The sequence below is a fragment of the Mustela nigripes genome, chromosome 1 (assembly GCF_022355385.1).
Source record: "Mustela nigripes isolate SB6536 chromosome 1, MUSNIG.SB6536, whole genome shotgun sequence".
NCBI classification, from domain to species: domain Eukaryota; kingdom Metazoa; phylum Chordata; class Mammalia; order Carnivora; family Mustelidae; genus Mustela; species Mustela nigripes.
Window position 1 is genome coordinate 50,472,973 of NC_081557.1, and position 15,698 is coordinate 50,488,670.

A 15,698-nucleotide genomic window follows, 5' to 3' on the forward strand; every position below is an offset into this window, starting at 1 on the left:
ATAATATATTACTAGCCCCAGGAGTACAGGTCTGTGAGTCGCCAGGTTTACACACTTTACAGCACTCACCATAGCACATACCCTCCCCAATGTCCATAACCCTATCTTTCCTTATTTATTTTTTTTAAGATTTTATTTATTTGACAGACAGAAATTACAAGTAGGCAGAGAGGCAGACAGAGAGAGGAGGAAGCAGGCTCCCTGCTGAGCAGAGAGCCCAATGCGGGGCTCGATCCCAGGACCCTGAGATCATGACCTGAGCTGAAGGCAGAGGCTTTAACCCACTGAGCCACCCAGGCGCCCCCTTTCCTTATTTTTTAAAGAGAGAGAGAGAGAGAGAGAATGAGAGCATTTGTTCACATGCGCATGCTCAAGCAAGCTGGGGAGGGGCACAAGGAGAAAGAGAGTATCCTGAAGCAGACTCTCCAGTGAGCACAGAGCCTGAGCAGGGCTTGATCCCAGGATGTGGAGATCATGCCCCAAGCTAAAATTAAGAGTTGGCTGCTTGACCAACTGAGTCACCCATGCACCCTGCCCCCCCACAAAGGGCCCCATTTCTAACTGTAGTTGGCTTGATCTCTGGATCACAGGCCTCCTTGTCAGAATGTGGGCAAAGCATATTCAAGGATCTCAACTGGGGAGTGAAATGAGGAGGATCCCTAGATAAAGGACAGTCCAGCTGAAGCCATACTTCCTGTGCTTGCCAGAATTCTGGCAAGACTGGCCCTCTGTGCACACAAGACCTTGTTTCAATTACCCAAAGACTCTTCTTCAATTCTTGAATGTGCTTTAGCCATCTGGTTCTCATCCTGGGAGTTGACTTTCTTTTTCCTGCTCTCTGACTTCCACCAATCACTTTGGCTTACCACCAGTTCTGACACTGTTTCCAGGCTGTCTCATGAAAAGCCAGGGCCTCTGAGGCTTTCCATTCCATCATCTTGCTTTTTGGATTTTACTCTCCTTATAGAATGTATGCTTTCCTATAAAGATTCCCAACAGGAAATGCCATTTGCTTAATGTCCTACTGTTCTGGATCTACCTTGTGCAAAGAAAGCAAAGGGCAGGAGAATTACTACAGTAGAACCGTCTGTCAGAGGGGAGCCATTTTTTCCCCCTCCATCCCCTTTGCATCTAGAAAGGGGGCTGGCATCAAAGTCTGAGCACCTCATTTGGTAACTAGCCCCAGCAGGGATGGTACGGTCACAGCTGTCATTTAGGAAGCTGTAGAGGATGGATTGGAGGAAGAGAGGCTGTGAGCAGGGAGACAACCTATAGGAGCTACTGCACTAAACTAGGTGAGAGATGAGGAGACATGAACTGGGCAGTGGGAGTGCGATGAAGAGGAGAAGATAGGTGGGAAAATAGTCATTTTGTTGGTAGAATAAGAAACTGACAGATGTGGGAGATGAGGGAAAAGTAAAGAACACTAGGTCTAGAGCTTGAGGAACTGGGAGGATAGTACCTTTAATAGGATATGGGGAGCAAGAAATAAGCTGTTTTGGGAGTAGGGTGGAAGACAGTGACTTCGGTTTTTTTTTTTTTTTAAGTTTTTTTTTTTTTTAAGATTTTATTCATTTGCTTGACAGAGAGAGATCACAAGTAGGCATAGAAGCAGGCAGAGAGAGAGAGAGAGGAGGAAGCAGGCTCCCCGCTGAGCAGAGTGCCCGATGCGGGACTCGATCCCAGGACCCTGAGATCACGACCCGAGCCGAAGGCAGTGGCTTAACCCACTGAGCCACCCAGGCGCCCCGTGACTTCAGTTTTTTACACGAGGAATCCAGACATCCAAGATTATGTTTCCATCAAGTAGTTGAATATACGGTGCTGAAGTCAAGAGGTCTGGACTGCAGATATCGATTTGGGGGTTTCAGCTGGAAGAAAGTGTGAGGTGAGGGTGAGGTGGCATCCAAGGAGAGAAGAGGAACTGAGGCCTGAGCCTAGAGGAATACCCACACTTAAGGTGGAGGGCTCAAAAGAGTAAGAAAGAGCTGAGGCGTTGAGAAAAAACCAGGAAAGTATGGTTTTGCCAGACAAGGGAAGGGAGTTCCGGGAAGGATGTGGAGAGGGAGGATATGGAGATGAGGACTGACAAGAAGCTGTTATTTTTGGTAGTTGCTGGTCACAGTAGGCCTGGTCACAACATCTACCTTCACATCAAATGAAGCACTGAGGGAAGGTTCTGGATAAGTCACATATTCCCCACTCACTTTAGCTTTAGTTATCAGGGTATTGCAGGATAAATACGTGTAATTACTTCATAAAGTTTAATATCGCTCAGAATTTCCAAATCCCCTCAGTCCTCAACTTCATCTGGTTCAATAAGAGGAAATTGCAGACTGGAGGGCGAGGCTGAAGACTGCATATAGGGTAACTCATAAATATCAATGAGCCTCCGCTTTTCGCCAATCAGACCCGGAGAAAACCAGCCCCGGGGGTCCCTGGAGCCCCGCCCCCTCATAAATATGTAGCCAGCACCGCCCGCCGCGCTGCCCCGCCCTCTACTCTTCTCCCTCGCAACGGACTCTCCCTTCAAACGGGAAACAAGATGGCGGCGGCAGGTCCGAGTACGCGGGCCTCTTCCGCGGCGGCAGCGGCGGCTCTCAGTCGGCGGGGCCGACGGGGCCGCTGTGACGAGATGGCGGCAGTCAAGACTGGGGCCCCGGGCGCAGCCTCTGGCCCCGCGCTGCTGGTGTTGCCATCACCGCTGCTGCAGCCGCCGCCACCGCCGCGGCCGGAGGAGTCGGGCTGCGCCGGGTGCTTGGAGACCCCGGGGGAAGCGGCGGCCCTGCCGTGCGGCCACTCGCTGTGCCGAGGCTGCGCCCAGCGCGCCGCCGACGCGGCGGGCCCGGGTTGCCCCCGCTGCAGAGCCCGCGGCCCTACTTGGGCCCGCCGTCGGGCCCGCGACGACGGCCAGGCCGACGCGGAGGTGCAGGGCGAGCGCGCCCGCCGCGGCCAGCCGGAGCGCTGCCGCCCGCGCCGGGACGGGGGCGCGGCCGCCGCGGGGCCCAGGCCGGAGCAGGAGCCGCGCGCTGGGGCCGCAGAGCCAGGTGGAGCTTCCCCTCCTCCCCTTGGGGTCCGGAGCGAGGCCGAGCGCGCCCGGCCTGGCCTGGTTAGGGGGTGGGGGGTCCCAGGCCGTACTCGAGCGGCCGTATAGAGTTCTCGTGGGGTTGGAACTGGGCTCTGTCCAGGTGCATCTGTTTGTGAATTTTGAACTTCAGAATAAAGTACGGGTGGAATGGATTTGGAACGGCGGTGAGGGGATCCCGCGCCTTACGGAAGTCAGAAGTTTGGAGGGAAACAGCATTCTTGGAACAAGTTAGGGCCAGGTTGGAATGGTGTGTGGGTGAAGGGTTCCGAACTTTGCAGGGGCCCTGGAGGATCGGAGAAGTGCTCGGTTTAGTGTTGGGTGAGGAGTTGGGGCGCGAGCTGCGTGTAAAGAAGTGGCTCCTGGGCCTGAATGGATCAGTGAGAGGTATGGAGTATCTGGAATTAAGGGGACGGGTTGCACTTGAGGATGTGAAGGGAGCTTTTCAGACTTGAGTGTAAAGTAGGTTGAGAGAATGAACTCACATGTGCAGTTTTCACAAAGTCTTGAAAAATGCATGCGTAGAACAGAGTGAGGAAGCAGTAAATCAGGGGGTTAATTATATTTATAATAATTCCAGAAGTTAATAAGCTCCAGTAGTGTTGGAGACAAAACAAAACAAAACTGGATGGGGTATAAAAGTTTCGTAAATGGAGATTGGTTGGCAGGGGCTGCTTCTACCTCTATGGCAGTGTAGGTTTCCTGCTATCATCCTGGGAGTTAAAAGTCTGTTGCAGGACTGTTGCTTTAAACTTCTTGCCTTTCTTTACATTGCATAGCTTGCCACTCTTTGGTGCTGAACTTGACATGGGAAGTGTCCTGTAAAAACCACAAAACAAAACTCTTGTAACTTCAGACTCTCTCTGACACATCCAATTGATACAACATCTACAGCTATTTGATAAGAAATGTTTGCCTAGGAGGAGATTTTCAAGAAGCATAATTAGGAAAGGCCAGATATTTGCACTTTCTGTGTTGGGAATTCTGTGTGGGGAATTCTGTAGGGAAAAGAAGGCGTTGCTTGTGTATGAAAGTGCAGTCCCCAGAAACTACAGGTTCCAGAATGCAGTCTGTTGTGATTTGAGCGGACACCTGCCACTGTCCAGGATACTTTACTTTTTATTTCTGTCTTATTTTCTGTGTTCCTTGTTACTCCTTTTAAGCTCCACAACATCCTTATGAGATAGGTACTTTTATTTCCATTTTACAGATGAAACTGAGACCCAGAGAGGTTAAATAATTTGCCTTAAGGATGAAAACCCAGTTCCATCTGATTGCTGCTCAATTCAGGCAAGAAGGTCTCCTCAGATGTCATCTAATTTATGGGTGCTGTATGATGTTCTCATATGCTCTTTAATTTGCTTCACATTCTGAGATTATGGGAAAGAAAAGCATTTCTCATGTTTCCCTATTAGTACTATTGATTTTATGGTCAAATAGGATAGAAATTTGTATTCTTATTTCTAAAGTCTGGACTTCTCAGTGAAATAGTCTGAAATTTGATCCATGAGAGGGAATATGTGCAAACTTTTTCCCTTGAAGAAATTTGTCATGAAGTGTATCATAATTAAGGAAAATTATATAAAATGAGATTCCAAATTAGGATCTATTGAATCACTGAGTATTCACCAATTACTTTATATGTTTATGAGGACTGTGATGAAAAATGTTTTTCCTTAAATGTTCTTGTGTGAGTGTATATAATTACAGGCTTATTAAGTCAAGTCATTATAGAAGAATATTGCTGAGCAGGGTTTGGGATTTATCTTCTAGCTTCAGTGGGTCGCCTGGACTTCTTGAAGTTATATACAATTTTTTTACTTTAAAATTTTAGTATGCAGTGTATTGACATAATGCAAACAAAAATATAACAAAGTATGCAATGGAAAGTTTCCTCCTATCCCTTTACTCATTTTCCATGAACATCAAAATTCTCGTTTTTTCCAGTTTATGTTTATATATAAAAATTCAGGTATAGTTTTTGATCTTTTTACACAAAAGTTTGCATATTGTATACACTGTAACTTGCTTTTGTTCATGTAACAATACATGATGGAAATCTTTTCATAACAGTATATGAAAGGTTTCTTTATCCTACTTACAGCTGCAAGGAGTTTGTTGAATGGCTGTAACGATTTACTTAACCATCAGTTGGTAGACATTTAGGTTGTTTCCAATCTTTTACTATTGTAAATAGCTGTTCATAAAATTGTTACATACACATGTATGTGCACTGTTAAGGAGAGGTCACCTATAGCTTTCACCAGATTCTCAAAGGGTTGAAAAAGAAAGCGAGGAACCATTGTTTTAACACAGGTTCCTCATTCTACAGAAGGGAGAACTGAGGCCCAACACAGAGTAGAAAGTGACCACAGGCACCTGGGTGGCTCAGTTGGGTAGGCTCAAGTTATGATCCCAGGGTCCTCGGATCATGCCTGTCTCTCCCTTCCTTCTACTGCTCCCCCGCTTGTGCTCTCTCGCTCAAAAAAAAAAAAAAAAAAAAAAAAAAAAATGTAACCAGCTAGTCGTCATCATGAGTGAATAGCAGATAATCAAGTACCAAAAGGGTACCCCCTAAATAACCCAATAAACATAGTCTGATTCCCAGTTAAATGCTTATACAGTTAAGCAATACTTAAGTCTCATATGGCTTTTAATAGGGAAAACTAAAGACCAGTTTTATAAGTATTTACATTGTGTTTTTGAGTGGGAAACAGCAATAGAATTAGCAATTTTAGGTATATTCAGAGGTATATTGCTTAGCAATATTCTTTTGGCCTAGTTAGGCCAATTGATAAAGGTCAAGCCTGCTTTATAATACTTGAAATTAAATTTTGTAGTAAATGCACTGGTTTTTAAGTGAAATTCTTAAAATTTAGTTGTTGAAGCCTCATGGCTCTTTTAGAATTGAATTGTCTATGAAATAAGTGTAAGAGTTTGTGCTTGTTGAAAATTTTGGTTGTGTTGGTGACATTTTTGTTTTTTGCCAGCTTCTTGGCAAGCTTTAAATTTCAGGACCTTAAGGACTCTTGTGTAAAATGTTTTGTTTTATTATATGCATTGTCAGTTTGCTTTTGGATACAGTATCAGTTGATTTGTGCAACATTGTGTGAAGGCTACTTCATGTTTCTCAAGGAGCTGTAGCTCGTTGTATATACTGTTATAGTATTTGGACCATTTTGAGCAATATTCACAAGTATGTAATGAATGCCTTTGCTCTGCCAGCCAGGCACTGTTCTAGGACTTTGGGAGACATTAGTGAATCAAATATTCAAAGATTTCTTTCTTGTGGAGCTTTTATTCTAAATGTAGAGACAGTCTTGGTCCATTGATTAAAAAAAAAATAATAAAGGAACACACAGACATAGATAGCTACCTTTGCAGCTGCCGTAGATCCTTGAATAACAGGAGTTTGAATTCTGTGTTCCACCTATAAGTGGATTTTTTTTCAAAGACATTACAGTGCCGTAAATGTATTTTCTCTTTCTTAGGATTTTCCTAACATTTTCTTTTCTTTAGCTTTATTGTAAGAATATAGTATATAATGCACATAACATACAAAATATATGCTAATCAGCAGTTTATGTTATTAGTAAGGCATCCGGTCAGCGGTGGGCTATGAGTAATGTTTTGGGGGAATCAGAAGTTACTGTGGATTTTTGACTGTACCAGGGGTCAGTGCCCCTCACCCCTGTATTGTTCAATGGTCAGTTGTATATACAACAGCAATACTTAAGTCTCATTGGTAATAATTATATTTTTATAATATATATATAATATGTAATATATATTTATATAATATGTAAAATAGTATACATAATATTTTATATAATGTGTAATATAGCATATTAAATATTATAAAATATAATTATTACCAATGAGACTTAAGTATATATATTACATAATAATGAATTTTAAGAATTCATTTAGTTTTGATTTGAAATCAAGAGTGATCATTCTAAATTACACTGCCTTTGAACTTGAAACCAAGACCTTGGGGTGCCTGTGGGTGGCACAGTGGATTAAGTGTCTGCCTTCCGCTTGGGTCATGATCCCAGAGTTCTGGGATCAAGCCCCATGGTGGGCTCCCTGCTCAGCAGGGAGTCTGCTTCTCCCTCTCCCACTGCCCCTCCCCACTGCTTGTGTTCTCAATCTCTCAAATAAATAAATAAATAAATAAATAAAATATTAGTAAGAAAGAAAGAGGAGCCAAGACCTTTTAGGACAGTTCTTTTTCTTCTACCATGGGTAACAATTGAAAAGTTAGACAAAGGCCAATGAATGTTTTAAACTGGCAGTAGAACTTTCAAAAAATTTTTAGTGTTAAAAGTGCTTTGCAGAGAGGCGTCTGGGTGGCTCAGTGGATTAAGCCTCTGCTTTCAGCTCAGGTCATGATCTCAGGATCCTGGGATTGAGCCCCGGGTCACAGGGAGCCTGCTTCCCCCCCTTTCTCTGCCTGCTTCTCTGCCTACTTGTGATCTCTCCCTCTGTCAAATAAATAAAATCTTTAAAAAAAAAAAGTGCATTGCAGAAATTGAATAGTACCTCATTTATCCCTTCATTGTAATCCTACCCAACCTTCCTGTTCACTTAGGGTTAACATTATACATTTTAAAAATTTCCTCTTTCTGTGACAGACAAGTAGTTCTGGTTTATTACTCAGTTGGCAGACAATGTTTGCTATGTGTGCAGCCTAAATTGCATTTAGGACTAATGAATAATGAAATCATGTGATTGTAGTGTAAAAGGACAAGAATTCCCCTCATCTTTAAGGATTTGTTTTAAAATGTGTAAAATGAGTCAACTTTTTATCCTTAATGAGATATAGTCCAGAGTTTGAGAGTGTCTTTATGTGTTTTACTAATACAGGAAACAACTCAGAATGAGATAACCTCACCAACTAAACATTAATTGCCATTGGAGGACCATCTCTATTCTATAGAATTCAGGATTGAGCAGCAGGAATTTAGGAGGTATTTGTTTTTGTCCATTCATATTTCCACTCCTGCCTAACTTCCAGTTAATCTGGATGAGTTGCTTATTACCCTTGAATTCATTTATAGCTGAGTTTTTTTGAGTGTAGGATATAGGATATGTTTGTCAAATAGCATTCCACTAATTCAATGAGCATTTTTGGAGCATGTGCTCTGTAAGATAATACAATAAAAAAGATGGATAAGACCTGGTCCCTGTCTTATGTCTCTGAGATTCCATAACCTGGTTGGACAAACACCTCACCAAATAACATTACAAAGTGGTAAGTGAGGTGAAAGTGAGGAGAGCTGAGGCATTTGAACTATATGTTGAAAAGAATAGGAATTCAGGGCGCCTGGGTGGCTCAGTGGGTTGAGCCGCTGCCTTCGGCTCAGGTCGTGATCTCGGGGTCCTGGGATCGAGTCCCGCATCGGGCTCTCTGCTCGGCAGGGAGCCTGCTTCCCTCCCTCTCTCTCTCTGCCTGCCTCTCCATCTACTTGTGATTTCTCTCTGCCAAATAAATAAATAAAATCTAAAAAAAAAAAAAAAAAAAAAAAAAAGAATAGGAATTCATCAGATGAGGGAGGAGGGAATGGCCATTCAGGAAGAAGAACCTGTATGTACAAAAGCATGAAGACTCTTGGCATATTCAGGGACTGACAGGGGTTAAATATTGATGGAAATTTGGACTGGAGTGGGAGGGAGAAGAGAAGGGACTGTGGAAGTTAGATCACAAAGTTGTGATTAAAGAATTTGGAACTTGGGATGCCAGGGTGGCTTAGTCGGTTAAGCCACTGCCTTCAGCTCAGGTCATGATCCCAGGGTTCTGGGATCGAGTCCCACATCGGGCTCCCTCCTCGGTGGGGAGCCTGCTTCTCTCTCTGCCTCTGCCTGCCACTCTGCCTACTTGTGTTCTTTCTCTCTCTGACAAATAAATAAATAAATAAATAAACAAAATCTTTAAAGAATTTGGAACTTTATCCCGTAGATAATGCAGAGCCCTTAAAGATTTTTTTGAGGGAGAGGGGGAGAGAATCTTAAGCAGGCTCCATGCCCAGTATGGAGCCCAACACGGGGCTCAGTCTCACCACCCTGAGACCATGACCTGAGCTGAAATCGAGGCAGATGCTTTTTTTTTTTTTTTTTAATTTTAAAGATTTTATTCACTTATTTGACAGAGAGACACACTGAGAGAGGGAACACAGCAGAGGGAGTGGGAGAGGGAGAAGCAGGGTCCCCACTAAGCAGGGAGCCTGATGCAGGGCTCTATCCCAGGACCTTGGGATAATGACCTGAGCTGAAGGTAGACACTTAACGACTGAGCTACCCAGGCACCCCAAGAGACAGATGCTTAACTGACTGAGACACTCAGGCATTCCTGCCCTTAAAGATTTTTAAGTAAGTGGAATGACATCATCATAATGTGCTTGGTTGGAGTACGGAGGGAAGAGGTGAATAAAAACAAGGAAGGGAGTCCAGCCAGAGGGTTATTTTAGTAGTTCAGGCAAGAGATGAAGAGAGGCTGGACTAAAGCAGTGACTATGAGGATGTTTCCCTCAGTCATGCATTAATTTAGTAACCATTTGAGGGTCTTCTATATGCTGGGCACTGGAACTACAAAAAGAATAAAAACATGGTTCTTTCTCTTCAAGGTGGTATAGTTGGGAAGATTAGTATATAAACATGCCACTGAAATGTGTAATAAATGCACTTATAACCATAATCCAAGATATAATTGTAGAAGGCAATAAAGTATATATTATGAGAGCCAGTTAACAGAGCAGGATCTGGAGACAGATTGCCTGTATTTGAATTCCAGCTCTGCCATTTATAGCTGTGTGTCCTTGGGTACATTGCTTGACCTTGCCTTAGTTTCCTCATTTAGAAAATGGGCATAGTAATAGCAAAATCAGAAGGTTGTTGTTAAGACTAAGTGAATTATTAGAATGCATGGCATATAAAGAGCTCAAGGAATGTTAGCCATTTCACAATGAAGAGGATCAAACTTGGATGGGTCAGGAATGGCTGCAGTAAAAGTTAGACACTTGACCCTGAGTATTCAGTAGGTGGATGAGGGCAGGATAAAGATGAGGGAAATCAGTATATTTAGAAGCACAGGAGTATGAAGTAACAAGGAGACCTCTAGGGATTGTAAGTAGGAGTTGTTGGAGCAAAAAGTGTGTGTGGGAGAGTGGAAGGAGATGGAATTCCAGAAATAAGCAGTTACTGGATAATAGTGGACTTTGAATGCTGTGCTCAGGAGTAAGGATCCACTGAAGAGTTTTAAAGAGGAGTTCCATCTTTGCATTTTAGAGTGATTACTCCTATGGGGTTAATGTAGGAAATAGATTGGAGAACCCAGATGCTCTTTTAGCAAGATGGATAACTGAGTTAAGAAGACTCCTCTGCTACAAATATCCAGAAAAGCTGGATGATATAGAACTAACAGTTTTTTTTTTTTTTTTAAGATTTTATTTATTTATTTGACAGCAAGAGCAGGAACACAAGCAGGGGGAGCGGGAGAAGGAGAAGCAGGCTTCCCCCCAAGCAGGGAGCTTGATGTGGGGCTTGATCCCAGGACCCTGGGATCATGACCTGAGCTGAAGGCAGACACCTAACCGCTGAGCCACCCAGGAGCCCCTGAACTAACATTTTTTTAAAGTGCATTCCTGAGCTTGCAGGAAATAGAGGAAAATCTCCGGGTTCTAGAAATACAAATGAAACTAAAAACCAGAACTTTAGTAAGCCTTGAGCTCATGCTGTGCTGTTCTGGAGTAGGGTGATGGGGCGGGGTGAGGGGTTATTTCTGGTTTCTATTCCTAATGGACTAAGTTTTAACCATGTAGAAAAAGGAACCAAAACTAAAACTTCTGCACAAAACTGGGATTCTTTTTTTTTAAAGATTTTATTTATTTATTTGTCAGAAGGAGAGAGGGAGAAAGCACACAAGCAGGCAGAGAGGCAGGCGGAGGCAGAGAGAGAGGCAAGCAGAGGGAGAAGGAGAAGAAGACTCCCCATTGAGCAAGGAGCCCGATGAGGGGCTCGATCCCAGGATCCTGGCTTCTCTGAGGAATTGAAGCGCAAGATACATGCCTTGCTTATATTTGGGATCTGAGTTTCTATTATATGGTTTAAGTATCACCAGGCTGAGAAATTAATATAAAAGCTGTCTCCAAACTAGTAATACCCCTGGGTCACCTGGAGAAAGGAAAAACAAGACTCCAAGGGGTACTCCCAGCTTGGGCCAGAAGAGATTCTCTAAGAAAGAATCCCAGCTGAAGATGAACTTATAATTAAATGTGACACATGTGGAAACCATTTTCTTTTCTTCTTCTTTTTTTTTTTTTAAGATTTTATTTACTTATTTGACAGAGAGAGATCACAAGTAGGCAGAGAGGCAGGCAGAGAGAGAGGAGGAAGCAGGCTCCCTGCTGAGCAGAGAGCCCGATGCGGGACTCGATCCCAGGACCCTGAGATCATGACCTGAGCCGAAGGCAGCGGCTTAACCCACTGAGCCACCCAGGCACCCTGGAAACCATTTTCTAACATAAATGAGAGTTAGTAGATACAACAAGCAAGAGGATTATATCTCTGGGAACCAGCATAGTAGAATAGCAGCTTGAATGATAATTTAAATTAACATATTTTAAGTGACTAAAGACATTAAAGAATTAATTGACATCCCAGAAAATGAGTAAGATGTTATGAAACAGGTACATTTGAAAAAGAGCTAAACATAATGAAAAATATAGTCCGTTAGGTTAAAAAAAAAGGTCAGTAAATAAGCGATAGCTTACACAGATGAAGAGAAAATCAGTAAACTGGTAATTACATATATGGAAATCCTAAGAACAAAACAGTAAACAATGAAGGAAAATCTGAAAGTGGGGAAGAAAAATGAAAGATCAAGAAGACCCAACATGTAATAATAATTACAGAAGGAGAAGAGTAGAATGAGGAGACATGGAATTGAAAGAGATGATGACTTGAGAATATTTCAGAATTAATAGAAAGATGTGAATCCTTAGGTTTTAGACTTAAGAGGCTCTAGAAATAATTAAATGAACAACCACAACAAAAAAACCCCACAACCACACACATTGCAGTGAAACTGTAGAACGACAAAGGCAATTTAAAAAGCAACCAGAAAGAAAAGAGGAGCAACAGACCGAGATCAGACACCTTGTAATCAACAAAAGAGGCCAGAAGAAAATAGAATAATGTCTTCTAAGTGTTGACAGAGATCTGAATTTTGTATTCAGCTAAATTATCATTCAAGAGTGAGGGAAAAATAAAAATATTTTCAGATAAACAAAAATACGGAGTATTTACCATGCTATTTCTGAAAGAACTCTTATGCTAAAGAATGTATTTCAGGAAGAAAGAAATGTAATGGGAGAAAGTAGGATACAAGAAATCATGGTGAATAGAGAAATTGGTGTGTAAACTAAGCCAAGATTGACCATATAAAACAAAAATAATGATCATTATTTTGTGGGGGCCAAAACCAAAGCGGAACTAAAATATTGGACAAGGATAAAATGTAAACTGGGAGGGAAAGTAGTCAGTATTAAAAAGTTCTAAGTTTCCATATATAGTTCAGGGAGATAGAGATATTGATTAACTAGGCTCTTGGATGCATATATTAAAAATTTAAGGGTAACCGCAAAAGAAATACTATGAATAACTTGATCTGCTGCATTTATAGAGAAACATACCTTTCCCTAATTAGAGAATATGCATTAGGCTCATAAAGTTTCAACAAATACCAAAGATTGCTATATAAACCATGTTATCTGACCCCAATACAGTAAAATTAGAAATTACTGACAAATATAACCAATATCCCTCCTAGTCTGTTTGGAAATTAAAAGTGCAAAAACAGACTTATATATGTATGGTAAAAAACAAAATCATGGAAATTGGAATATAATTGGAATTGAGTAACAGTGGAAACAACTCATTCAGAATCTGTAGAATACAGCTAAAGCAAAACTAAGGAAAATTTAAGTGCCTATATTATATTTCATTGAATCTTAGGTTGCCATCTTTTGTAAGATGCACTATCATTTACCAAACAATGCTTTCCTATCACTTATACCTTTTAACTTTATGCTTCCTGCAAGAGCTCTTATAAATTTATTTATAGATTTAACATATGACTAGAGCATGTATTTATAAAAGGAAGTGAGGTAATAGATTAGGATATTCCTGTTCATGATTCTTCTAAATCAGGTTTCAACTGAATCATAGAGGTTTGTGTTTTTCTACCTAGTATTGCTTACTGTGTCAGAGATATCATTGGTGATACAGCATTTCTTAAAAGAGTGCCCTATAGCTATCCTTATCATTTTCTTTGACACTGCTGGCACCCAGCAAGTTTTGATGCTGATGCTTTCTTGAGCTTGCCAAATGGCTTCAACAAAAGCTTTTCAGATGAGACTCATAGTTCTTTGTCAGATGGTCTAAATAGGTTTGTTGGCTAATATTGAGAGATTACAGTTGTCCAATCATGCCACCAGGCATAGCCACCAAATCACTACATTTTTTTTGCAAGTTTATTCTGTAATTATCTACATTTATGCATAAGCAAGGACAGGGGGATCGTCACTGCTGCCTGAATAATAGAACTTAAGTTGTAAGAAACATCCCAATTTCAGAGATGTTAACGTGAAGAAATATACGTCCTAGAATCTGAAGGTATTTCTTTTTTTTAAAGATTTTATTTATTTATTTGTCAGAGAGAGAGTATAAGCAGACGGAGTAGCAGGTAGAGGCAGAGGGAGAAGCAGGCTTCCTGCTGAGCAAGGAGCCCGATGGGGGGCTCGATCCCAGGACCCTGGGATCATGACCTGAGCCAGAGCCCGAATCTTCAAGGTATTTGAATTGAAAGACTGAAAATTATTATTAATTATTATTTTTTGAAGATTTTATTTATTGATTTGACAGAGACACAGCGAGAGAGGGAACACAAACAGAGGGAGCAGGCTTCCTGCTGAGCAGGGAGCCCAGTGCAGGCCCAATCCCAGGACCCTGGGATTATGACCTGAGCTGAAGGCAGCTGCTTAGCGACTGAGCCACCCAGGTACCCCTGAAAATTATCTTTTAAAGATTTATGTATATATTAGAGAGAGAGAGACTGCAGGGGGTGAGGCAGAGGGAGAGAAAGTCTCAGACTCTGCACTGCGCACAGAGCCCAATGTGGGCTTGATCTCATGGTTTTGGAGATCACTACTTGAGCCGAAACCAAGACTGTGCCACCCAGGCGCCCCAAGACTGGAAATTATTGAGTTAAGTGGCCAGCTGAAGAAGGTAGGAAGGTAACAGCAGATTAAATCCAAAGGAAGTAAAGATCAGAAAGAATAAAGATAACAGGAATTAATGGAATAGAAAACAAACAGTGAAGAGGATTAATAAAGCCAAAATGGGAATTTCACAGAAGGTACTAATATAAGATTTATATTATAGACAGATCTCTGGCAAGATTGGCTAAAGAAAAAAACAAGAAGTCATAAATGTTAGGAATGAAATAGGGAACACAGCTATAGATATGATAAATATATAAAAATGCCATAAATATAGAATATGGAATTTTATGCCATGAGTTTGAAAAGTATAAATAGTCAACTTCCTGGAAAATGCAAACTGTCAGAGCTTACTCAAGAATAAATAGAAAATATGAATAAAAGTATAACTAAAAAAGAACTTAAATAGTAAAATCTATTTTTAATATGGGTAATATAAATATTATATTTATGTTTATAGTATAAATATTATAAGTAATATGGGGATGTAATAAGCAAAATCCAGAATGTTGGGAGCTGCAGGATACACGGCCCATTTTTTTCCCGCAAATAAGGTGAAGAAGAAAAAGAGGAGAGGTGGGAAGGAAGAGGAAGAAGAAGAAGAGCAATAGAAAGGAAACCTGTAGATTAAAAGATACAACAAATTTAAGTGTATGAACTTATTTGTATCCTGGCTTGAAAAACTATAAAAACATTTGACAGGAAATTGAATACTGAGTAGATATTTGTTGGTATTAAAGATTATGGAATTTTTAATGTGACAGTAGTTTTCTAGTTCCATGTTTTGAAAGAGTCCTTTAGGAGAGATACTAGGATGATATGGTCTGTGGGATTTGTTTCAGAAATCATTCCTTCAAGGGGGGGGGGAGGTAATGATGGGGATTATATGAAATATGATTGGCAATGAATTGTTGAAGCTGGGGGAATGGATAGGTTGGGGTTCATTATATGCAAGTCTCTCTAAAAAATATTTGAGGCTTTTCCGTAATAAAAAGTGGAAGGAAAATTCTGTCCATTAAAGAAGCACCAGGCACAGAGTTTTACAGGTTATCTAAATATTGCAGGATGGGTGATCCTTATGCAAACTATTCCGGGGAATAAAAGTGTTCCCAGATTCATTTTGGAGGGCTTTTACAACTTGATATCAAAATCATACTAGGACAGGATAAGAAAGGAAAAATACTGGCCAATCTCCTAAATGTATATTTAAAAAATCCCAAGTGAGATACATGCTAAGTTAGTACATTTAAAAAAAATCATAAACAAGTAGCATTTATTCTAGGAATGCAAGTTCAATGTAACATTAAGAATCTAATGTGGGGCACCTGGTGGCT

General features: G+C 41.2%; 1 protein-coding gene across 1 annotated transcript in view; it reads left to right on the forward strand.

Annotated features, from left to right (window-relative positions):
- Positions 1-2,519: 2,519 nt before the first annotated feature.
- The window catches only part of RNF169 (ring finger protein 169), an 81,296-nt gene continuing 68,117 nt past the window's right edge, over positions 2,520-15,698 (forward strand). The window contains exon 1 of the mRNA XM_059410859.1: positions 2,520-3,047. Within this exon, the coding sequence (XP_059266842.1) occupies positions 2,546-3,047 (502 nt within the window). The 5' untranslated portion in view covers positions 2,520-2,545. The remainder of the gene's footprint in view (positions 3,048-15,698) is intronic.